The sequence below is a fragment of the Lampris incognitus genome, chromosome 1 (assembly GCF_029633865.1).
Source record: "Lampris incognitus isolate fLamInc1 chromosome 1, fLamInc1.hap2, whole genome shotgun sequence".
Classification (NCBI taxonomy): Eukaryota; Metazoa; Chordata; class Actinopteri; order Lampriformes; family Lampridae; genus Lampris; species Lampris incognitus.
The window spans coordinates 80,820,540-80,843,039 of NC_079211.1; the positions used below are offsets into that span (position 1 = coordinate 80,820,540).

Below are 22,500 nucleotides of genomic sequence, written 5' to 3' on the forward strand. Positions count from 1 at the left end.
TCCTTCACATCCTGACATGGGATGTAAAAGAAACTGGTCAGGTGTTTCCTTCACATCCTGACATGGGCTGTAAAAGAAGCGGGTCAGGTGTTTCCTTGAAACCCAGACATGGGCTGTAAAAGAAGCTGGTCGGTGTTTCCCTCATACCCTGACATGGGTTGTAAAGAAGCTGGTCGGGTGTGTCCTTCACACCCATACATGGGATGTAAAAGAAGCTGGTCAGGTGTTTCCTTCACACCCAGACATGGGATGTAAAAGAAGCTGGTCAGGTGTTTCCTTCACACCCTGACATGGGCTGTAAAAGAAGCTGGTCAGGTGTTTCCTTCACACCCAGACATGGGATGTAAAAGAAGCTGGTCAGGTGTTTCCTTCACACCCTGACATGGGCTGTAAAAGAATTTGGTCAGGTGTTTACTTCACACCCTGACATGGGTTGTAAAAGAAGCTGGTCAGGTGTTTCCTTGACACCCAGACATGGGCTGTAAAAGAAACTGGTCAGGTGTTTCCTTCACATCCTGACATGGGCTGTAAAAGAAGCGGGTCAAGTGTTTCCTTCACACCCTGACATGGGCTGTAAAGAAGCTGGTCGGGTGTGTCCTTCACACCCAGACATGGGCTGTAAAAGAAGCTGGTCAGGTGTTTCCTTGACACCCAGCCTTGGGATGTAAAAGAAGCGGGTCAGGTGGTTCTTTCACATCCAGACATGGGCTGTAAAAGAAGCTGGTCGGGTGTGTCCTTCACACCCAGACATGGGCTGTGAAAGAAGCTGGTCAGGTGTTTCCTTGACACCCAGACATGGGCTGTAAAAGAAGCTGGTCAGGTATTTCCTTCACACCCTGACATGGGATGTAAAAGGAGCTGGTCAGGTGTCTCCCCCCCCCCCACGTGGGCTGTAAAGAAGCTGGTCAGGTGTGTCCCTCACACCCTGACATGGGCTGTAAAAGGAGCTGGTCAGGTGTTTCCTTCACACCCAGACATGGGTTGTAAAATAAGCTGGTCAGGTGTTTCCTTGACACCCATACATGGGCTGTAAAAGAAACTGGTCAGGTGTTTCCTTCATATCCTGACATGGGCTGTAAAAGAAGCTGGCCAGGTGTTTCCTTGACACCCAGACATAGGATGTAAAAGAAGCTGGTCAGGTGTTTCCTTCACACCCAGACATGGGATGTAAAAGAAGCTGGTCATGTGTTTCCTACACATCCTGACATGGGCTGTAAAAGAAGCTGGTCAGGTGTTTCCTTGACACCCAGACATGGGTTGTAAAAGAAGTTGGTCGGTGTTTCCCTCATACCCTGACATGGGTTGTAAAGAAGCTGGTCGGGTGTGTCCTTCACACCCAGACATGGGATGTAAAAGAAGCTGGTCAGGTGTTTCCTTCACACCAAGACATGGGATGTAAAAGAGGTGGTCAGGTGTTTCCTTCACACCCTGATATGGGCTGTAAAGAAGCTGGTCGGGTGTGTCCTTCACACCCAGACATGGGCTGTAAAAGAAGCTGGTCGGGTGTTTCCTTCACACCCAGACATGGGCTGTAAAAGAAGCTGGTCGGGTGTTTCCTTCACACCCAGACATGGGCTGTAAAAGAAGCAGGTCAGGTGTTTTCTTCACACCCTGACATGGGATGTAAAAGAAGCTGGTCAGGTGTTTCCTTCACACCCTGACATGGGCTGTAAAAAAGCTGGTCAGGTGTGTCCTTCACACCCAGACATGGGATGTAAAAGGAGCTGGTCAGGTGTTTCCTTCACACCCTGACATGGGTTGTAAAAGAAGCTGGTCAGGTGTTTCCTTGACACCCAGACATGGGCTGTGAAAGAAACTGGTCAGGTGTTTCCTTCACATCCTGACATGGGATGTAAAAGAAACTGGTCAGGTGTTTCCTTCACATCCTGACATGGGCTGTAAAAGAAGCGGGTCAGGTGTTTCCTTGAAACCCAGACATGGGCTGTAAAAGAAGCTGGTCGGTGTTTCCCTCATACCCTGACATGGGTTGTAAAGAAGCTGGTCGGGTGTGTCCTTCACACCCATACATGGGATGTAAAAGAAGCTGGTCAGGTGTTTCCTTCACACCCAGACATGGGATGTAAAAGAAGCTGGTCAGGTGTTTCCTTCACACCCTGACATGGGCTGTAAAAGAAGCTGGTCAGGTGTTTCCTTCACACCCAGACATGGGATGTAAAAGAAGCTGGTCAGGTGTTTCCTTCACACCCAGACATGGGCTGTAAAAGAATTTGGTCAGGTGTTTCCTTCACACCCTGACATGGGCTGTAAAGAAGCTGGTCGGGTGTGTCCTTGACACCCAGACATGGGCTGTAAAAGAAACTGGTCAGCTGTTTCTTTCACATCCTGACATGGGCAGTAAAAGAAGCGGGTCAGGTGTTTCCTTGACACCCAGACATGGGATGTAAAAGAAGCTGGTCAGGTGTTTCCTTCACACCCAGACATGGGCTGTAAAAGAAGCTGGCCAGGTGTTTCCTTCACACCCAAACATGGGCTGTAAAAGAAGCTGTTCAAGTGTTTCCTTCACACCCAGACATGGGTTGTAAAAGAAGCGGGTCAGGTGTTTCCTTCACACCCTGACATGGGCTGTAAAAGAATTTGGTCAGGTGTTTACTTCACACCCTGACATGGGTTGTAAAAGAAGCTGGTCAGGTGTTTCCTTGACACCCAGACATGGGCTGTAAAAGAAACTGGTCAGGTGTTTCCTTCACATCCTGACATGGGCTGTAAAAGAAGCGGGTCAGGTGTTTCCTTCACACCCAGACATGGGCTGTAAAAGAAACTGGTCAGGTGTTTCCTTCACATCCTGACATGGGCAGTAAAAGAAGCGGGTCAGGTGTTTCCTTGACACCCAGACATGGGATGTAAAAGAAGCTGGTCGGGTGTTTCCTTCACACCCAGACATGGGCTGTAAAAGAAGCTGGTCGGGTGTTTCCTTCACACCCAGACATGGGCTGTAAAAGAAGCAGGTCAGGTGTTTCCTTCACACCCTGACATGGGATGTAAAAGAAGCTGGTCAGGTGTTTCCTTCACACCCTGACATGGGCTGTAAAGAAGCTGGTCAGGTGTGTCCTTCACACCCAGACATGGGATGTAAAAGGAGCTGGTCAGGTGTTTCCTTCACACCCTGACATGGGTTGTAAAAGAAGCTGGTCAGGTGTTTCCTTGACACCCAGACATGGGCTGTGAAAGAAACTGGTCAGGTGTTTCCTTCACATCCTGACATGGGATGTAAAAGAAACTGGTCAGGTGTTTCCTTCACATCCTGACATGGGCTGTAAAAGAAGCGGGTCAGGTGTTTCCTTGAAACCCAGACATGGGCTGTAAAAGAAGCTGGTCGGTGTTTCCCTCATACCCTGACATGGGTTGTAAAGAAGCTGGTCGGGTGTGTCCTTCACACCCATACATGGGATGTAAAAGAAGCTGGTCAGGTGTTTCCTTCACACCCAGACATGGGATGTAAAAGAAGCTGGTCAGGTGTTTCCTTCACACCCTGACATGGGCTGTAAAAGAAGCTGGTCAGGTGTTTCCTTCACACCCAGACATGGGATGTAAAAGAAGCTGGTCAGGTGTTTCCTTCACACCCTGACATGGGCTGTAAAAGAATTTGGTCAGGTGTTTACTTCACACCCTGACATGGGTTGTAAAAGAAGCTGGTCAGGTGTTTCCTTGACACCCAGACATGGGCTGTAAAAGAAACTGGTCAGGTGTTTCCTTCACATCCTGACATGGGCTGTAAAAGAAGCGGGTCAAGTGTTTCCTTCACACCCAGACATGGGCTGTAAAAGAAACTGGTCAGGTGTTTCCTTCACATCCTGACATGGGCAGTAAAAGAAGCGGGTCAGGTGTTTCCTTGACACCCAGACATGGGATGTAAAAGAAGCTGGTCGGGTGTTTCCTTCACACCCAGACATGGGCTGTAAAAGAAGCTGGTCGGGTGTTTCCTTCACACCCAGACATGGGCTGTAAAAGAAGCAGGTCAGGTGTTTCCTTCACACCCTGACATGGGATGTAAAAGAAGCTGGTCAGGTGTTTCCTTCACACCCTGACATGGGCTGTAAAGAAGCTGGTCAGGTGTGTCCTTCACACCCAGACATGGGATGTAAAAGGAGCTGGTCAGGTGTTTCCTTCACACCCTGACATGGGTTGTAAAAGAAGCTGGTCAGGTGTTTCCTTGACACCCAGACATGGGCTGTGAAAGAAACTGGTCAGGTGTTTCCTTCACATCCTGACATGGGATGTAAAAGAAACTGGTCAGGTGTTTCCTTCACATCCTGACATGGGCTGTAAAAGAAGCGCGTCAGGTGTTTCCTTGAAACCCAGACATGGGCTGTAAAAGAAGCTGGTCGGTGTTTCCCTCATACCCTGACATGGGTTGTAAAGAAGCTGGTCGGGTGTGTCCTTCACACCCATACATGGGATGTAAAAGAAGCTGGTCAGGTGTTTCCTTCACACCCAGACATGGGATGTAAAAGAAGCTGGTCAGGTGTTTCCTTCACACCCTGACATGGGCTGTAAAAGAAGCTGGTCAGGTGTTTCCTTCACACCCAGACATGGGATGTAAAAGAAGCTGGTCAGGTGTTTCCTTCACACCCAGACATGGGCTGTAAAAGAATTTGGTCAGGTGTTTCCTTCACACCCTGACATGGGCTGTAAAGAAGCTGGTCGGGTGTGTCCCTGACACCCAGACATGGGCTGTAAAAGAAACTGGTCAGCTTTTTCTTTCACATCCTGACATGGGCAGTAAAAGAAGCGGGTCAGGTGTTTCCTTGACACCCAGACATGGGATGTAAAAGAAGCTGGTCAGGTGTTTCCTTCACACCCAGACATGGGCTGTAAAAGAAGCTGGCCAGGTGTTTCCTTCACACCCAAACATGGGCTGTAAAAGAAGCTGTTCAAGTGTTTCCTTCACACCCAGACATGGGTTGTAAAAGAAGCGGGTAAGGTGTTTCCTTCACACCCTGACATGGGCTGTAAAAGAATTTGGTCAGGTGTTTACTTCACACCCTGACATGGGTTGTAAAAGAAGCTGGTCAGGTGTTTCCTTGACACCCAGACATGGGCTGTAAAAGAAACTGGTCAGGTGTTTCCTTCACATCCTGACATGGGCTGTAAAAGAAGCGGGTCAGGTGTTTCCTTCACACCCAGACATGGGCTGTAAAAGAAACTGGTCAGGTGTTTCCTTCACATCCTGACATGGGCAGTAAAAGAATCGGGTCAGGTGTTTCCTTGACACCCAGACATGGGATGTAAAAGAAGCTGGTCAGGTGTTTCCTTCACACCCAGACATGGGTTGTAAAAGAAGCTGGCCAGGTGTTTCCTTCACACCCAGACATGGGATGTAAAAGAATCTGGTCAGGTGTTTCCTTCACACCCTGACATGGGTTGTAAAAGAAGCTGGTCAGGTGTTTCCTTCACACCCAGACATGGGATGTAAAAGAAGCTGGTCAGGTGTTTCCTTCACACCCAGACATGGGCTGTAAAAGAATTTGGTCAGGTGTTTCCTTCACACCCTGACATGGGCTGTAAAGAAGCTGGTCGGGTGTGTCCTTGACACCCAGACATGGGCTGTAAAAGAAACTGGTCAGGTGTTTCCTTCACATCCTGACATGGACAGTAAAAGAAGCGGGTCAGGTGTTTCCTTGACACCCAGACATGGGATGTAAAAGAAGTTGGCCAGGTGTTTCCTTCACACCCAGACATGGGTTGTAAAAGAAGCTGGCCAGGTGTTTCCTTGACACCCAGACATGGGCTGTAAAAGAAACTGGTCAGGTGTTTCCTTCACATCCTGACATGGGCTGTAAAAGAAGCGGGTCAGGTGTTTCCTTCACACCCATACATGGGATGTAAAAGAAGCTGGTCAGGTATTTCCTTCACACCCTGTCATGGGCTGTAAAAGAAGCGGGTCAGGTGTTTCCTTGACACCCAGACATGGGATGTAAAAGAAGCTGGTCAGGTGTTTCCTTCACACCCAGACATGGGCTGTAAAAGAAGCTGGCCAGGTGTTTCCTTCACACCCAAACATGGGCTGTAAAAGAAGCTGTTCAAGTGTTTCCTTCACACCCAGACATGGGCTGTAAAAGAAGCTAGTCAGGTGTTTCCTTGACACCCAGACATGGGCTGTAAAAGAAGCTGGTCAGGTGTTTCCTTCACACCCAGACATGGGATGTAAAAGAAGCTGGTCAGGTGTTTCCTTCACACCCTGACATGGGCTGTAAAAGAAGCTGGTCAGGTGTTTCCTTCACACCCAGACATGGGATGTAAAAGAAGCTGGTCAGGTATTTCCTTCACACCCTGACATGGGCTGTAAAAGAATTTGGTCAGGTGTTTACTTCACACCCTGACATGGGTTGTAAAAGAAGCTGGTCAGGTGTTTCCTTGACACCCAGACATGGGCTGTAAAAGAAACTGGTCAGGTGTTTCCTTCACATCCTGACATGGGCTGTAAAAGAAGCGGGTCAAGTGTTTCCTTCACACCCAGACATGGGCTGTAAAAGAAACTGGTCAGGTGTTTCCTTCACATCCTGACATGGGCAGTAAAAGAAGCGGGTCAGGTGTTTCCTTGACACCCAGACATGGGATGTAAAAGAAGCTGGTCGGGTGTTTCCTTCACACCCAGACATGGGCTGTAAAAGAAGCTGGTCGGGTGTTTCCTTCACACCCAGACATGGGCTGTAAAAGAAGCAGGTCAGGTGTTTCCTTCACACCCTGACATGGGATGTAAAAGAAGCTGGTCAGGTGTTTCCTTCACACCCTGACATGGGCTGTAAAGAAGCTGGTCAGGTGTGTCCTTCACACCCAGACATGGGATGTAAAAGGAGCTGGTCAGGTGTTTCCTTCACACCCTGACATGGGTTGTAAAAGAAGCTGGTCAGGTGTTTCCTTGACACCCAGACATGGGCTGTGAAAGAAACTGGTCAGGTGTTTCCTTCACATCCTGACATGGGATGTAAAAGAAACTGGTCAGGTGTTTCCTTCACATCCTGACATGGGCTGTAAAAGAAGCGCGTCAGGTGTTTCCTTGAAACCCAGACATGGGCTGTAAAAGAAGCTGGTCGGTGTTTCCCTCATACCCTGACATGGGTTGTAAAGAAGCTGGTCGGGTGTGTCCTTCACACCCATACATGGGATGTAAAAGAAGCTGGTCAGGTGTTTCCTTCACACCCAGACATGGGATGTAAAAGAAGCTGGTCAGGTGTTTCCTTCACACCCTGACATGGGCTGTAAAAGAAGCTGGTCAAGTGTTTCCTTCACACCCAGACATGGGATGTAAAAGAAGCTGGTCAGGTGTTTCCTTCACACCCAGACATGGGCTGTAAAAGAATTTGGTCAGGTGTTTCCTTCACACCCTGACATGGGCTGTAAAGAAGCTGGTCGGGTGTGTCCTTGACACCCAGACATGGGCTGTAAAAGAAACTGGTCAGCTGTTTCTTTCACATCCTGACATGGGCAGTAAAAGAAGCGGGTCAGGTGTTTCCTTGACACCCAGACATGGGATGTAAAAGAAGCTGGTCAGGTGTTTCCTTCACACCCAGACATGGGCTGTAAAAGAAGCTGGCCAGGTGTTTCCTTCACACCCAAACATGGGCTGTAAAAGAAGCTGTTCAAGTGTTTCCTTCACACCCAGACATGGGTTGTAAAAGAAGCGGGTCAGGTGTTTCCTTCACACCCTGACATGGGTTGTAAAAGAATTTGGTCAGGTGTTTACTTCACACCCTGACATGGGTTGTAAAAGAAGCTGGTCAGGTGTTTCCTTGACACCCAGACATGGGCTGTAAAAGAAACTGGTCAGGTGTTTCCTTCACATCCTGACATGGGCTGTAAAAGAAGCGGGTCAGGTGTTTCCTTCACACCCAGACATGGGCTGTAAAAGAAACTGGTCAGGTGTTTCCTTCACATCCTGACATGGGCAGTAAAAGAAGCGGGTCAGGTGTTTCCTTGACACCCAGACATGGGATGTAAAAGAAGCTGGTCAGGTGTTTCCTTCACACCCAGACATGGGTTGTAAAAGAAGCTGGCCAGGTGTTTCCTTCACACCCAGACATGGGATGTAAAAGAATCTGGTCAGGTGTTTCCTTCACACCCTGACATGGGTTGTAAAAGAAGCTGGTCAGGTGTTTCCTTCACACCCAGACATGGGATGTAAAAGAAGCTGGTCAGGTGTTTCCTTCACACCCAGACATGGGCTGTAAAAGAATTTGGTCAGGTGTTTCCTTCACACCCTGACATGGGCTGTAAAGAAGCTGGTCGGGTGTGTCCTTGACACCCAGACATGGGCTGTAAAAGAAACTGGTCAGGTTTTTCCTTCACATCCTGACATGGACAGTAAAAGAAGCGGGTCAGGTGTTTCCTTGACACCCAGACATGGGATGTAAAAGAAGTTGGCCAGGTGTTTCCTTCACACCCAGACATGGGTTGTAAAAGAAGCTGGCCAGGTGTTTCCTTGACACCCAGACATGGGCTGTAAAAGAAACTGGTCAGGTGTTTCCTTCACATCCTGACATGGGCTGTAAAAGAAGCGGGTCAGGTGTTTCCTTCACACCCATACATGGGATGTAAAAGAAGCTGGTCAGGTATTTCCTTCACACCCTGTCATGGGCTGTAAAAGAAGCGGGTCAGGTGTTTCCTTGACACCCAGACATGGGATGTAAAAGAAGCTGGTCAGGTGTTTCCTTCACACCCAGACATGGGCTGTAAAAGAAGCTGGCCAGGTGTTTCCTTCACACCCAAACATGGGCTGTAAAAGAAGCTGTTCAAGTGTTTCCTTCACACCCAGACATGGGCTGTAAAAGAAGCTAGTCAGGTGTTTCCTTGACACCCAGACATGGGCTGTAAAAGAAGCTGGTCAGGTGTTTCCTTCACACCCAGACATGGGCTGTAAAAGAAACTGGTCAGGTGTTTCCTTCACATCCTGACATGGGCAGTAAAAGAAGTGGGTCAGGTGTTTCCTTGACACCCAGACATGGGATGTAAAAGAAGCTGGTCAGGTGTTTCCTTCACACCCAGACATGGGTTGTAAAAGAAGCTGGCCAGGTGTTTCCTTCACACCCAGACATGGGATGTAAAAGAAGCTGGTCAGGTGTTTCCTTCACACCCTGACATGGGTTGTAAAAGAAGCTGGTCAGGTGTTTCCTTCACACCCAGACATGGGATGTAAAAGAAGCTGGTCAGGTGTTTCCTTCACACCCAGACATGGGCTGTAAAAGAATTTGGTCAGGTGTTTCCTTCACACCCTGACATGGGCTGTAAAGAAGCTGGTCGGGTGTGTCCTTGACACCCAGACATGGGCTGTAAAAGAAACTGGTCAGGTGTTTCCTTCACATCCTGACATGGACAGTAAAAGAAGCGGGTCAGGTGTTGCCTTGACACCCAGACATGGGATGTAAAAGAAGTTGGCCAGGTGTTTCCTTCACACCCAGACATGGGTTGTAAAAGAAGCTGGCCAGGTGTTTCCTTGACACCCAGACATGGGATGTAAAAGGAGCTGGTCAGGTATTTCCTTCACACCCAGACATGTGTTGTAAAAGGAGCGGGTAGGGTGTTTCCTTCACACCCAGACATGGGCTGTAAAAGAAGCTAGTCATGTGTTTCCTTGACACCCAGACATGGGCTGTAAAAGAAGCTGGTCAGGTGTTTCCTTGACACCCAGACATGGGATGTAAAAGAAGCTGGTCAGGTGTTTCCTTCACACCCAGACATGGGCTGTAAAAGAAGCTGGCCAGGTGTTTCCTTCACACCCAAACATGGGCTGTAAAAGAAGCTGTTCAAGTGTTTCCTTCACACCCAGACATGGGTTGTAAAAGAAGCGGGTCAGGTGTTTCCTTCACACCCAGACATGGGCTGTAAAAGAATTTGGTCAGGTGTTTACTTCACACCCTGACATGGGTTGTAAAAGAAGTTGGTCAGGTGTTTCCTTGACACGCAGACATGGGCTGTAAAAGAAACTGGTCAGGTGTTTCCTTCACATCCTGACATGGGCTGTAAAAGAAGCGGGTCAGGTGTTTCCTTCACACCCAGACATGGGTTGTAAAAGAACATGGGATGTAAAAGAAGCTGGTCAAGTGTTTCCTTCACACCCAGACATGGGTTGTAAAAGAACATGGGATGTAAAAGAAGCTGGTCAAGTGTTTCCTTCACACCCAGACATGGGTTGTAAAAGAAGCTGGTCAGGTGTTTCCTTCACACCCTGACATGGGATGTAAAAGTAGCTGGTCAGGTGTTTCCTTCACACCCAGGCATGGGCTGTAAAAGAAGCTGGTCAGGTGTTTCCTTCACACCTTGACATGGGATGTAAAAGAAGCTGGTCAGATGTTTCCTTCACACCCAGACATGGGCTGTAAAAGAAGCTGGTCAGGTGTTTCCTTCACACCCTGACATGGGTTGTAAAAGAAGCTGGTCGGGTGTTTCCTTCACATCCTGACATGGGCTGTAAAAGAAGCGGGTCAGGTGTTTCCTTCACACCCAGACATGGGCTGTAAAAGAAACTGGTCAGGTGTTTCCTTCACATCCTGACATGGGCAGTAAAAGAAGTGGGTCAGGTGTTTCCTTGACACCCAGACATGGGATGTAAAAGAAGCTGGTCAGGTGTTTCCTTCACACCCAGACATGGGTTGTAAAAGAAGCTGGCCAGGTGTTTCCTTCACACCCAGACATGGGATGTAAAAGAAGCTGGTCAGGTGTTTCCTTCACACCCTGACATGGGTTGTAAAAGAAGCTGGTCAGGTGTTTCCTTCACACCCAGACATGGGATGTAAAAGAAGCTGGTCAGGTGTTTCCTTCACACCCAGACATGGGCTGTAAAAGAATTTGGTCAGGTGTTTCCTTCACACCCTGACATGGGCTGTAAAGAAGCTGGTCGGGTGTGTCCTTGACACCCAGACATGGGCTGTAAAAGAAACTGGTCAGGTGTTTCCTTCACATCCTGACATGGACAGTAAAAGAAGCGGGTCAGGTGTTTCCTTGACACCCAGACATGGGATGTAAAAGAAGTTGGCCAGGTGTTTCCTTCACACCCAGACATGGGTTGTAAAAGAAGCTGGCCAGGTGTTTCCTTGACACCCAGACATGGGATGTAAAAGGAGCTGGTCAGGTATTTCCTTCACACCCAGACATGTGTTGTAAAAGGAGCGGGTAGGGTGTTTCCTTGACACCCAGACATGGGATGTAAAAGAATTTGGTCAGGTGTTTACTTCACACCCTGACATGGGTTGTAAAAGAAGTTGGTCAGGTGTTTCCTTGACACGCAGACATGGGCTGTAAAAGAAACTGGTCAGGTGTTTCCTTCACATCCTGACATGGGCTGTAAAAGAAGCGGGTCAGGTGTTTCCTTCACACCCAGACATGGGTTGTAAAAGAACATGGGATGTAAAAGAAGCTGGTCAAGTGTTTCCTTCACACCCAGACATGGGTTGTAAAAGAACATGGGATGTAAAAGAAGCTGGTCAAGTGTTTCCTTCACACCCAGACATGGGTTGTAAAAGAAGCTGGTCAGGTGTTTCCTTCACACCCTGACATGGGATGTAAAAGTAGCTGGTCAGGTGTTTCCTTCACACCCAGGCATGGGCTGTAAAAGAAGCTGGTCAGGTGTTTCCTTCACACCTTGACATGGGATGTAAAAGAAGCTGGTCAGATGTTTCCTTCACACCCAGACATGGGCTGTAAAAGAAGCTGGTCAGGTGTTTCCTTCACACCCTGACATGGGTTGTAAAAGAAGCTGGTCGGGTGTTTCCTTCACATCCTGACATGGGCTGTAAAAGAAGCGGGTCAGGTGTTTCCTTCACACCCAGACATGGGATGTAAAAGAAGCTGTTCAAGTGTTTCCTTCACACCCAGACATGGGTTGTAAAAGAAGCAGGTCAGGTGTTTCCTTCACACCCAGACATGGGCTGTAAAAGAAGCTGTTCGGGTGTTTCCTTCACACCCAGACATGGGCTGTAAAAGAATTTGGTCAGGTGTTTCCTTCACACCCCGACATGGGCTGTAAAAAAAGCTGGTCGGGTTTTTCCTTCACACCCTGACATGGGATGTAAAAGAAGCTGTTTGGGTGTTTCCTTCACACCCAGACATGAGATGTAAAAGGAGCTGGTCAAGTGTTTCATTCACACCCAGACATGGGTTGTAAAAGAAGCCGGTCAGGTGTTTCCTTCACACCCAGACATGGGATGTGAAAGAAGCTGGTCAGGTGTTTCCTTCACACCCAGACATGGGATGTAAAAGAAGCTGGTCAAGTGTTTCCTTCACACCCTGACATGGGTTGTAAAAGAAGCTGTTCAGGTGTTTCCTTCACACTCAGACATGGGTTGTAAAAGAACATGGGATGTAAAAGAAGCTGGTCAAGTGTTTCCTTCACATCCAGACATGGGCTGTAAAAAAACATGGGATGTAAAAGAAGCTGGTCAAGTGTTTCCTTCACACCCAGACATGGGTTGTAAAAGAACATGGGATGTAAAAGAAGCTGGTCAACTGTTTCCTTCACACCCAGACATGGGTTGTAAAAGAAGCTGGTCAGGTGTTTCCTTCACACCCTGGCATGGGATGTAAAAGTAGCGGGTCAGGTGTTTTCTTCACACCCAGACATGGGCTGTAAAAGAAGCTGGTCAGGTGTTTCCTTCACACCCTGACATGGGATGTAAAAGAAGCTGGTCAGATGTTTCCTTCACACCCAGACATGGGCTGTAAAAGAAGCTGTTCAAGTGTTTCCTTCACACCCAGACATGGGCTGTAAAAGAAGCTGGTCAGGTGTTTCCTTCACACCCTGACATGGGATGTAAAAGAAGCTGGTCAGGTGTTTCCTTCACATCCTGACATGGGCTGTAAAAGAAGCGGGTCAGGTGTTTCCTTCACACCCAGACATGGGATGTAAAAGAAGCTGGTCAGGTATTTCCTTCACACCCAGACACGGGATGTAAAAGAAGCAGGTCAGGTGTTTCCTTCACACCCAGACATGGGCTGTAAAAAAATTTGGTCAGGTGTTTCCTTCACACCCTGACATGGGCTGTAAAAGAAGCTGGTCGGGTGTTTCCTTCACACCCAGACATGGGCTGTAAAAGAAGCTGGTCAGGTGTTTCCTTCACACCCAGACATAGGATGTAAAAGAAGCTGTTCAAGTGTTTCCTTCACACCCAGACATGGGTTGTAAAAGAAGCAGGTCAGGTGTTTCCTTCACACCCAGACATGGGCTGTAAAAGAAGCTGTTTGGGTGTTTCCTTCACACCCAGACATGGGCTGTAAAAGAAATTGGTCAGGTGTTTCCTTCACACCCAGACATGGGCTGTAAAAGAAGCTGGTCGGGTGTTTCCTTCACACCCTGACATGGGATGTAAAAGAAGCTGTTTGGGTGTTTCCTTCACACCCAGACATGAGATGTAAAAGGAGCTGGTCAAGTGTTTCATTCACACCCAGACATGGGTTGTAAAAGAAGCTGGTCAGGTGTTTCCTTCACACCCAGACATGTGATGTGAAAGAAGCTGGTCAGGTGTTTCCTTCACACCCAGACATGGGATGTAAAAGAAGCTGGTCAAGTGTTTCCTTCACACCCTGACATGGGTTGTAAAAGAAGCTGTTCAGGTGTTTCCTTCACACTCAGACATGGGTTGTAAAAGAACATGGGATGTAAAAGAAGCTGGTCAAGTGCTTCCTTCACATCCAGACATGGGCTGTAAAAGAAAAGAAGCTGGTCAAGTGTTTCCTTCACAGCCAGGCATGGGTTGTAAAAGAACATGGGATGTAAAATAAGCTGGTCAAGTGTTTCCTTCACACCCAGACATGGGTTGTAAAAGAACATGGGATGTAAAAGAAGCTGGTCAAGTGTTTCCTTCACACCCAGACATGGGTTGTAAAAGAAGCTGGTCAGGTGTTTCCTTCACACCCTGACATGGGATGTAAAAGTAGCTGGTCAGGTGTTTCCTTCACACCCAGACATGGGCTGTAAAAGAAGCTGGTCAGGTGTTTCCTTCACACCCTGACATGGGATGTAAAAGAAGCTGGTCAGATGTTTCCTTCACACCCAGACATGGGCTGTAAAAGAAGCTTTTCAAGTGTTTCCTTCACACCCAGACATGGGCTGTAAAAGAAGCTGGTCAGGTGTTTCCTTCACACCCTGACATGGGATGTAAAAGAAGCTGGTCGGGTGTTTCCTTCACACCCTGACATGGGCTGTAAAAGAATCTTGTCAGGTGTTTCCTTCACACCCAGACATGGGATGTAAAAGAATCTTGTCAGGTGTTTCCTTCACACCCAGACATGGGCTGTAAAAGCCATGTGACCAGAAAAGCAGCTTCATAAATTCAGAAATCAAAGAACCGCCAGACAGAAGGTTGATCACGTCACCACCAGTGTTTTCACCCCAGAAGCAGCAAAACAAATATTATCCAGAGCGGTCTTATTGGTTTCAATTCATCTGAACAGTCAAAACGTTTGTGTCTTAATTTAAATGTAAATATATCATGTGTTGGTGAGAGACAACAAATATGTTCAGATCAAGAGAACACTGGGTGTCTTAAAGAATTCATACACACCAGGAGATGCTGTGCTGTGAGCTACTAGATGCGGCTTCACAACACGGTTTATTTTTACATGGTATGTGTGTGTGTGTGTGTGTGTGTGTGTGTGTGTGTGTGTGTGTGTGTGTGTGTGTGTGTGCACTAGCTGAGTGGCCTGTCTCTGCCAGACTGGGGCTTTGGTCAGTTGGAGGTGGTGGCTGATAAAGTGTATAAAGGTCATCAGAGCAACATGGCCTGGACTGTGGAGGAACACCGCTACGGAACCAGTAAGTCCCACAATGCACCTCCACATGAAGGGACTGCAACCTCTGACCCCTGACCTTACTAAAAATTGTGTGTGTGTGTATGTGTGTGTGTGTGTGTGTGTAGGTCAGGAACAGAAGGAGAGAGAGGTGGAGCTTCACTCTCCTACTCGCATTGAAGTTGACCGAAACATCTCCTTCTTGACAAAGTTTCTCGAAGTACAGGTACACTGTGGTACTGAAGTATTTTAGTAGTACATTTACTCGGTGGGTACTGAAGTATTTTATTGTTGCAGATACTCCGTATCACTGAAATATCACAGAAAGTTGTCTTGATAATCAATAATCCAGGTAAGAAAATCACAGAAAGTTGAATCAGTTCATCTGGACACGTTTACTGACAGAAATGTTTCATCATCATCTAAGAGACCTCTTCAGTCTCACCAGCCTGCAGGTACCCCACCCTTATAAACTGACTGCAGGTATCCCACCCTTATAAACTGACTGCAGGTACCCCCACCCTTATAAACTGACTGCAGGTACCCCCACCCTTATAAACTGACTGCAGGTATCCCCACCCTTATAAACTGACTGCAGGTATCCCCACCCTTATAAACTGACTGCAGGTGTCCCCACCCTTATAAACTGACTGCAGGTATCCCACCTTATAAACTGACTGCAGGTACCCCACCCTTATAAACTGACTGCAGGTATCCCCACCCTTGTAAACTGACTGCAGGTATCCCCACCCTTATAAACTGACTGCAGGTACCCACCTTTATAAACTGACTGCAGGTACCCCCCCTTTTATAAACTGACTGCAGGTACCCCACTCTTTTAAACTGACTGCAGGTACCCCACCCTTATAAACTGACTGCAGGTGTCCCCACCCTTATAAAATGACTGCAGGTACCCCACCCTTATAAACTGACTGCAGGTATCCCCACCCTTATAAACTGACTGCAGGTATCCCCACCCTTATAAACTGACTGCAGGTACCCCACCCTTATAAACTGACTGCAGGTGTCCCCACCCTTATAAACTGACCGCAGGTATCCCACCCTTATAAACTGACTGCAGGTATCCCCACCCTTATAAACTGACTGCAGGTATCCCCACCCTTATAAACGGACTGCAGGTGTCCCCACCCTTATAAACTGACTGCAGGTATCCATGTAATAAACTAATAAACTAGCTTTTGTTTATTATAAGAATGACCAGCGAGAGTTCAGTATTTTGCAAATAAAGGATGGGTTTATTCTCCGTGCTCTTAGGCTCCACTACAACATGAGCATCCGTGTGTAAGGTACTGCCTGCTTTTCGGCACCTCCCACTTACAGTAGCAACTGTCGTAAAACATGTCATAAAACTCACATCTGTGACATCTTCCCCTTTTAGATACTGCCGTTATCCATATCCATGTAACACTCAATGCTTACTATAAACAACAGCACCCTCTTGTGGCCCAAGAGTAACTGAAGAGACAAAGAGTAAATGTTTACCAACCATTATGTCTCTCAACAAACATACATAACCAACAATGTCATACTTTTTTTCCCGCACTAAACAACCGTGACATGTCACTTATCAGCAAACATGTATAACAGCCAATGTCATACTTTTTTTTTTCACACTCAAGTCTCTAACTAAACCTTCCCTTCACAGGTCAAGTCTCTAGACAGGTTTAACAAGCCCACCAGACCTGGTTTGTGGCAGTCCATCAGTGTTCACTTTTCGGCCAGGTGAGCTATGTTTTGGGCTCACCTGAATGTCTGATGGGTCATTCCTGGGGTTTGTGTTGGCCTCCACTGGGGACCCTGCAACAGGCACCGCTTGCAGATGGTGACGGTTTCGCCTGTACAGGGCTCCTTGCTCTGTCTCGATGATGTACGATCTTTGTGTAGTGCTCTCACCTGCCACTACCACCGGTGTGGGCCCAGGCTTTTTGATGGTCCAGCCTTGTAAGGACATGGTCTCCTTGCTGTAGTGGTGGGAGCTTTTTCACGCCATGACGCTTGTTGTAGTAAAAGGCCTGTTTACTCTTCTCCGCAGCATCTCTAGCTCTGACGTGATGTTGGCTCGGTCACATTGGTTGCAGATTCTTGGGAAAGATGGGCAGGGTCATCCTGATTTTCTGCCCCATCAGGGGTTCAGCCGGACTGACACCCGTGCTGCTGTGTGGAGAGGATCTGTAGATCATGAGAGCCAGGAGAGGATCCCTTTGTTTCAGAATCCCCTTGGCTGTTTGGATTGCATGCTCTGCATGTCCGTTTCCTTGCGGGTTATGGGGGCTAGAGGTCGTGTGCTTGAAGTCCATTTCACGGGCAAAGTCTCTGAAGACATCACTACTGAACTGTGGCCCGTTGTCACTGACAACCTCCTCCGGTATTATCCAAAGGAGTTGAGTCAAGTGCAACTGGACTTGGTATATATCCGTGAAGACGTTTCGCCTCTCATCCAAGAGGCTTCCTCAGTTCGTGCCTTTATGACTAGACCAAGCTAGTCTGACTGGCTGCTGATGAGACTCAGATATTTATCCTCTAGGAGTCATTGTCAGAGCTATTGATATGCATGGCTCTTTGTGTCCCGATATTTACCAACGCCCATCGCTAACAGAGCCATAGATATGCGTGGCTCTTTTGTGTACCGATGTTTGGCCGTGCCCGTCGTTATCGGGGCTATTGATATGCATGGCTCTCCTGTGCTCCGATGTCCAGCCATGCCCATCGCCATCGGAGCTATTGATTTGCATTTGTTTAGCAGCGACGGTCGTTGGGGGTGTTAGTTTCGACTTCATTGTTCAGAGGTCATGAGAGTCGTTGGAGCCGTTAGTGACCGACTGTTCTTGGAGGCTAGGCTTCATGAGTCTCCTGGGTGGAGATGAAAGGACGGCATTGTAAGTGGGAGATAGGTGGTGTCGCAGACCTCCTCCTCTGTTGAGGGATGGTTTTTCCAGTTTCACATAGATGGCTTCCTTCATCCCTCTTTCAAACCATCTATCTTCTCTGTCCAAAATGTGTACATTGCTGTCCTCGAAGGCATGTGTCTTCTCCTTTAGGTGTAGATAGACTGCTGAGTCTTGTCCTGAGGAGTGTGGCCTTCTGTGTTGGGCCATCCGTTTGTGTAGTGGTTGTTTGGTTTCTCCTATGAATAGGTCAGTACAATCCTCATTGCATTGTACAGCATACACCAGACTGCTTTTCCGGGTGTGTGGTACACGGTCTTTGGGATGAACCAGTCTTTGTCGGAGTGTGTTGCTGCGTTTGAAGTGTACCGGGATGCGGTGTTTGTTGAACATTCTCCTGAGTTTCTCGGAGACCCCAGAAACATACGGGATGACTGTGCTCTTCCTTCTGTTCCTTTTCTCCTCGTCACTCACCTGGTTGGTCTTTTTGGAACGTGTTGCAGTTTTCACAAAGGTCCAACTGGGGTAGCCGCAGGTTTGTCAAGATCCCCTCAGGTGTTTGTGTTCTTCTCGTTGGGCCTGAGTGCTGCTGGGCACATTGTCAGCTCTGTGTTGCAAAGTTCTGATGATGCTCAGTTTGTTTTCCAGCGGGTGATGTGAGTCGAAAAGTAGATATTGGTCTGTATGTAGGTTTCCTGTAAACCCCAATGTGGAGGCTCCTGTCTTCCCCAATGTGGACGTCACAGTCCAAGAAGGGCAAACTGTAGTTCTTTACGTCTTCCCTTGTGAACTTAATGTTCTTGTCCACTGAGTTGATGTGTTTGGTAAACGCTTGCACCTCTTGTGTTTGGATTTTGACCCATGTGTCGTCCACATATCTGAACCAGTGGCTCGGAGGTGTTCCTCTGAAGGAGTTCAGGGCCCTGTGTTCTACCTCTTCCATATATAAGTTGGCCACAATGGGCGATACTGGTGAACCCATTGCACAGCCGTGTTTCTGTCTGTAAAACTGGCCCCTGAATTGGAAATATGTAGTGTTCAGGCAAAGGTCCAGTAGTTGGCAAATCTGGTCTGGGCTGAGGTTGGTCCTATTGTGGAGGGTGTCGCCCCGTAGCAAACGTTGCCTCACAGTTTCCAAAGCCTCCATGGTTGGGATGCAGGTGAATAACGAGGTCACGTCGTTATTCATATCTATGGCTCTGTTAGCGACGGGCGTTGTTAAACATCGGGACACAAAGAGCCATGCATATCAATAGCTCTGACAACGACTCCTAGAGGATAAATGCTGAGTCTCATCACCAGCCAGTCAGACTAGCTTGGTCTAGTCAGAAAGGCACGAACTGAGGAAGCCTCTTGGATGAGAGGTGAAATGTCTTCACGGATATATACCAAGTCCAGTTGCACTTGATTCAACTCCTTTGGATAACCATGACCTGGATGACTGAGAACATTCACAGACACCTCCTCCGGTATTCCGTACCAGGCAAATTGAGCTCTTAGCTTCAAGGCCACCTGTGCGCTTGTCATGGTTGAGATGTGGAGTATCTCCAGGTATCGAGAGTAGTAGTCCGTTATGACCAGGTACTTTTCTCTTTCATGTTCACACAAATCTGTGCCGATTCACTTCCACGCCCTGTCTGGGAGAGGTGTTGACAAGAGAGGCTCTCTGCTCTGTGCTCTCCTCTGCTCACGTCAGTACCTGCAGTTCTCGACCTTGTGTGTGATCTGCGAGGCTATGCCAGGCCACCACACTGAAGTGTTGGCTCTGTCTCGGCATTTGTTAAGCCCTTGGTTGCCCTCATGTATGCGTTCTAGTATCTCTGACCTCATTGTGCCTGGTATCACTATCCTACTCCCCCTGGTGACTATCCCCATGTACAGACAGTTCATTTCTCACTGGAAAGTAGTCTTTGACTCAGCTGTGTGTGTGTGTGGTGTGTTCAGGCCACCCCCCTTGTATGTACCTGATCACTTCTTAGAGCTGCTCATCGGCTGCTGTCTCTGCTCGGATGCTGTCCATCTTCTGTGGCGATGCTGGAATGCTGCTGATCAAAGCTGCGACGTAACACTCCACGTCTGTGTGTATGTCTCAGCTGTGCTCTGGGTCCCTCTGCGGACTCCTGGACAGCATGTCGGCCATGACAAGGGTCTTTCCCGGTGCATATTTTGCCTCCAGGTTGAACCTCATCAACCGCACGAGAAGTCTCTGGTAGTGGATCGGCACATTGTTGAGATCTCTAGAGTTCATCAGTGGAATGAGAGGTTTGTGATCAGTTTGAATGCAGGCAGGCCGTGGAGGTACATTTCAAACTTCTCACACGCCCACACACACGCCAGGCACTCCTTTTCTATTTGAGCGTACCTCGTTTCAGCATCGCTCAGACGCCTTGAACAGTATGCCACCGGTCTCCAGTCCTCGCCATGGAGCTGCAACAGGACACCACCTATCCCATAGCTGCTTGTGTGGGCTGAGACCACTGTGCTCTTGTTTACATCATAGAACACCAAGGTAGTTTATGTCGTGAGGAGCTCTTTGATTCGTTCAAAGGCTGTCTGCTGCGCTGGACCCCTCATCCACACTGAGTGGGACTTTAGCAGTTCATACAGTGGCTGGCCCACTGTAGCTAGGTCGGGAATATATTTCCCCAGGTAATTTATCATGCTGAGCGCCCTCTTCAGCTCTTGGACGTTTTCAGGTGGGTTGAGGTTGTTGACTGCAGACACTGACCCAGGAAGTGTAGCACCCTCTTTCTTAGCACACACTTCTCTGTGTTCAGCTTTAGGCCTGCAGACTCTAGTCGCTCCATGACTTTCTGCAGCCGTTCATCGTGCTCTCTTATGTCACTGCCATGGACGATGATGTCATCCATATAAACGGCAACTCCCTGCAGCCCCTCCAGCGTCTCCACAATCTTTCTTTGAAAGATCTCAGGGGCACTGGTGATCCCAAACAGAAGACGTTTAAAACAATACCTTCCATATGGTGTAATAAAGGTGATCAACCTCTGGCTGTCTTTGTCCAGTGGGATCTGCCAGAACCCCGAGGCTGCATCTAATGATGAGAAGACTGTGGGGCTGTTGAGCTGAGCGATCATCTCCTCTGATGTCGGCAGAATGAACCTCTCTCTCTTGACAGCTTTTTTAAACTTCTTTAAGTCGAGACAGATGCGCGCTTTACCCGACTTTTTTGGGACTGGCACCATCATGGCACACCACTCTGTGGGTTCAGTCACAGCCTCAATGATGACGTTGGCTTCCATCTGTTCCAACTCTTCTTTCACTGCACCCAGGAGGGGTATGGGGGCACGGCGTGCGGTGCAGACTGCATAGGGCTGGGCATTTTCCTGCAGCACTATTCTTACAGGCTGTGTTTTAAGTAGACCAAACTCCTGTTCACTGCTGCTGCTTTCATACACTCTCTTTACTAGCCCCATTGCTAAATCTACAGGCCTGCTGAGTAGCTTATTCACGCTCGCCCCTCTAATAACGTAGAGCCTGAAGGTGTATGGTTTGCCTTGGTAGCTGGTCTGAGTTATAAACTGCCCTAAACAGTTCAAACTGCCCCCTGGCCCACTCAGTACTTTCTTTGGCCTCTGTAGGACTTTCGTGGGCTCGAGTGTTTTGTACACCGCTTCAGTCATGATGCTACAATCAGCTCCTGTGTCAATCTTAACTTCTATGGGCACACTACTGATGTTCAGTGTAACTGTCCATTCATCATCATTGTGAGGTGTGCTATTGACTGAGCCCAGATAACAGTGTCCATCATGTTCCTCACCCTCAGCCACTTCACTCACCAGCCTGCTTTTACATACCCTCTCCCAGTGTCCACTTTTACCACATTTGTTGCAAGTAGACTTCCTTGCTGGGCCCTTATCCTCCTGGCTGTGTGGTGTTTTGCCGCACCGCCCGCTCTTTCTGCGGTCACTATCACAGTCCCTGTGCTTGTCTCTCTTTGGGTGCCGCCATTTTGCCTTTGCTGTGTTGCTGAAGTTGCAGTGCTCCGACAGTTCGTACAGAGCAGGAATGAATGTCTCCACACGCTCCCCGCACGCTGCATGCACTGGTTAAAGCATGCTCGCTCGTGAATAACATTGCGTCTCGGGATGAAATATGTATCAAACTTCGCCAATACAACCTCATACTGCGACTCATTTCCCCTCACTGGAGGTGAAAGAGCTAAGAATATTTTCTGCTGCGTTCCCGAGTGCATACACCAGCGTGCTTACTTGAACTGGGCCGTCCTCTTTGTCCAGTGTAGTAGCCCTTCTGTAGCAGGTAACCCGTTTTTCCCAGTCGGGCCACTCGGCGGGCTTCTCAAAGCAAAGGCTCTCTGGCAGTTGAAACTTTGCCATCCTCGACCACTTCTGACACCATGTAATAAACTAATAAACTAGCTTTTGTTTATTATAAGAATGACCAGCCAGAGTTCAGTATTTTGCAATTAAAGGATGGGTTTATTCTCCGTGCTCTTAGGCTCCACTACAACATCAGCATCCGTGTGTAAGGTACTGCCTGCTTTTCGGCACCTCCCACTTACAGTAGCAACTGTCGTAAAACACATGTCATAAAACTCACATCTATGACAATCCCCCACCCTTATAAACTGACTGCAGGTACCCCACCCTTATAAACTGACTGCAGGTACCCCACCCTTATAAACTGACTGCAGGTATCCCCACCCTTATAAACTGACTGCAGGTATCCCCACCCTTATAAACTGACTGCAGGTATCCCACCCTTATTAACTGACTACAGGTACCCCACCCTTATAAACTGACTGCAGGTACCCCACCCTTATAAACTGACTGCAGGTATCCCCACCCTTATAAACTGACTGCAGGCATCCCCACCC

General features: G+C 48.2%; 1 protein-coding gene across 2 annotated transcripts in view; it reads left to right on the forward strand.

Moving 5' to 3' along the window:
• Positions 1 to 22,500, forward strand: part of pomt1 (protein-O-mannosyltransferase 1) — a 105,509-nt gene that overhangs the window by 36,988 nt on the left and 46,021 nt on the right. For both annotated transcript variants that reach the window (XM_056283000.1, XM_056283007.1), the window contains 2 exons: positions 14,644 to 14,764; positions 14,868 to 14,965. In XM_056283000.1, the coding sequence (XP_056138975.1) occupies positions 14,644 to 14,764; positions 14,868 to 14,965 (219 nt within the window). The remainder of the gene's footprint in view (positions 1 to 14,643; positions 14,765 to 14,867; positions 14,966 to 22,500) is intronic.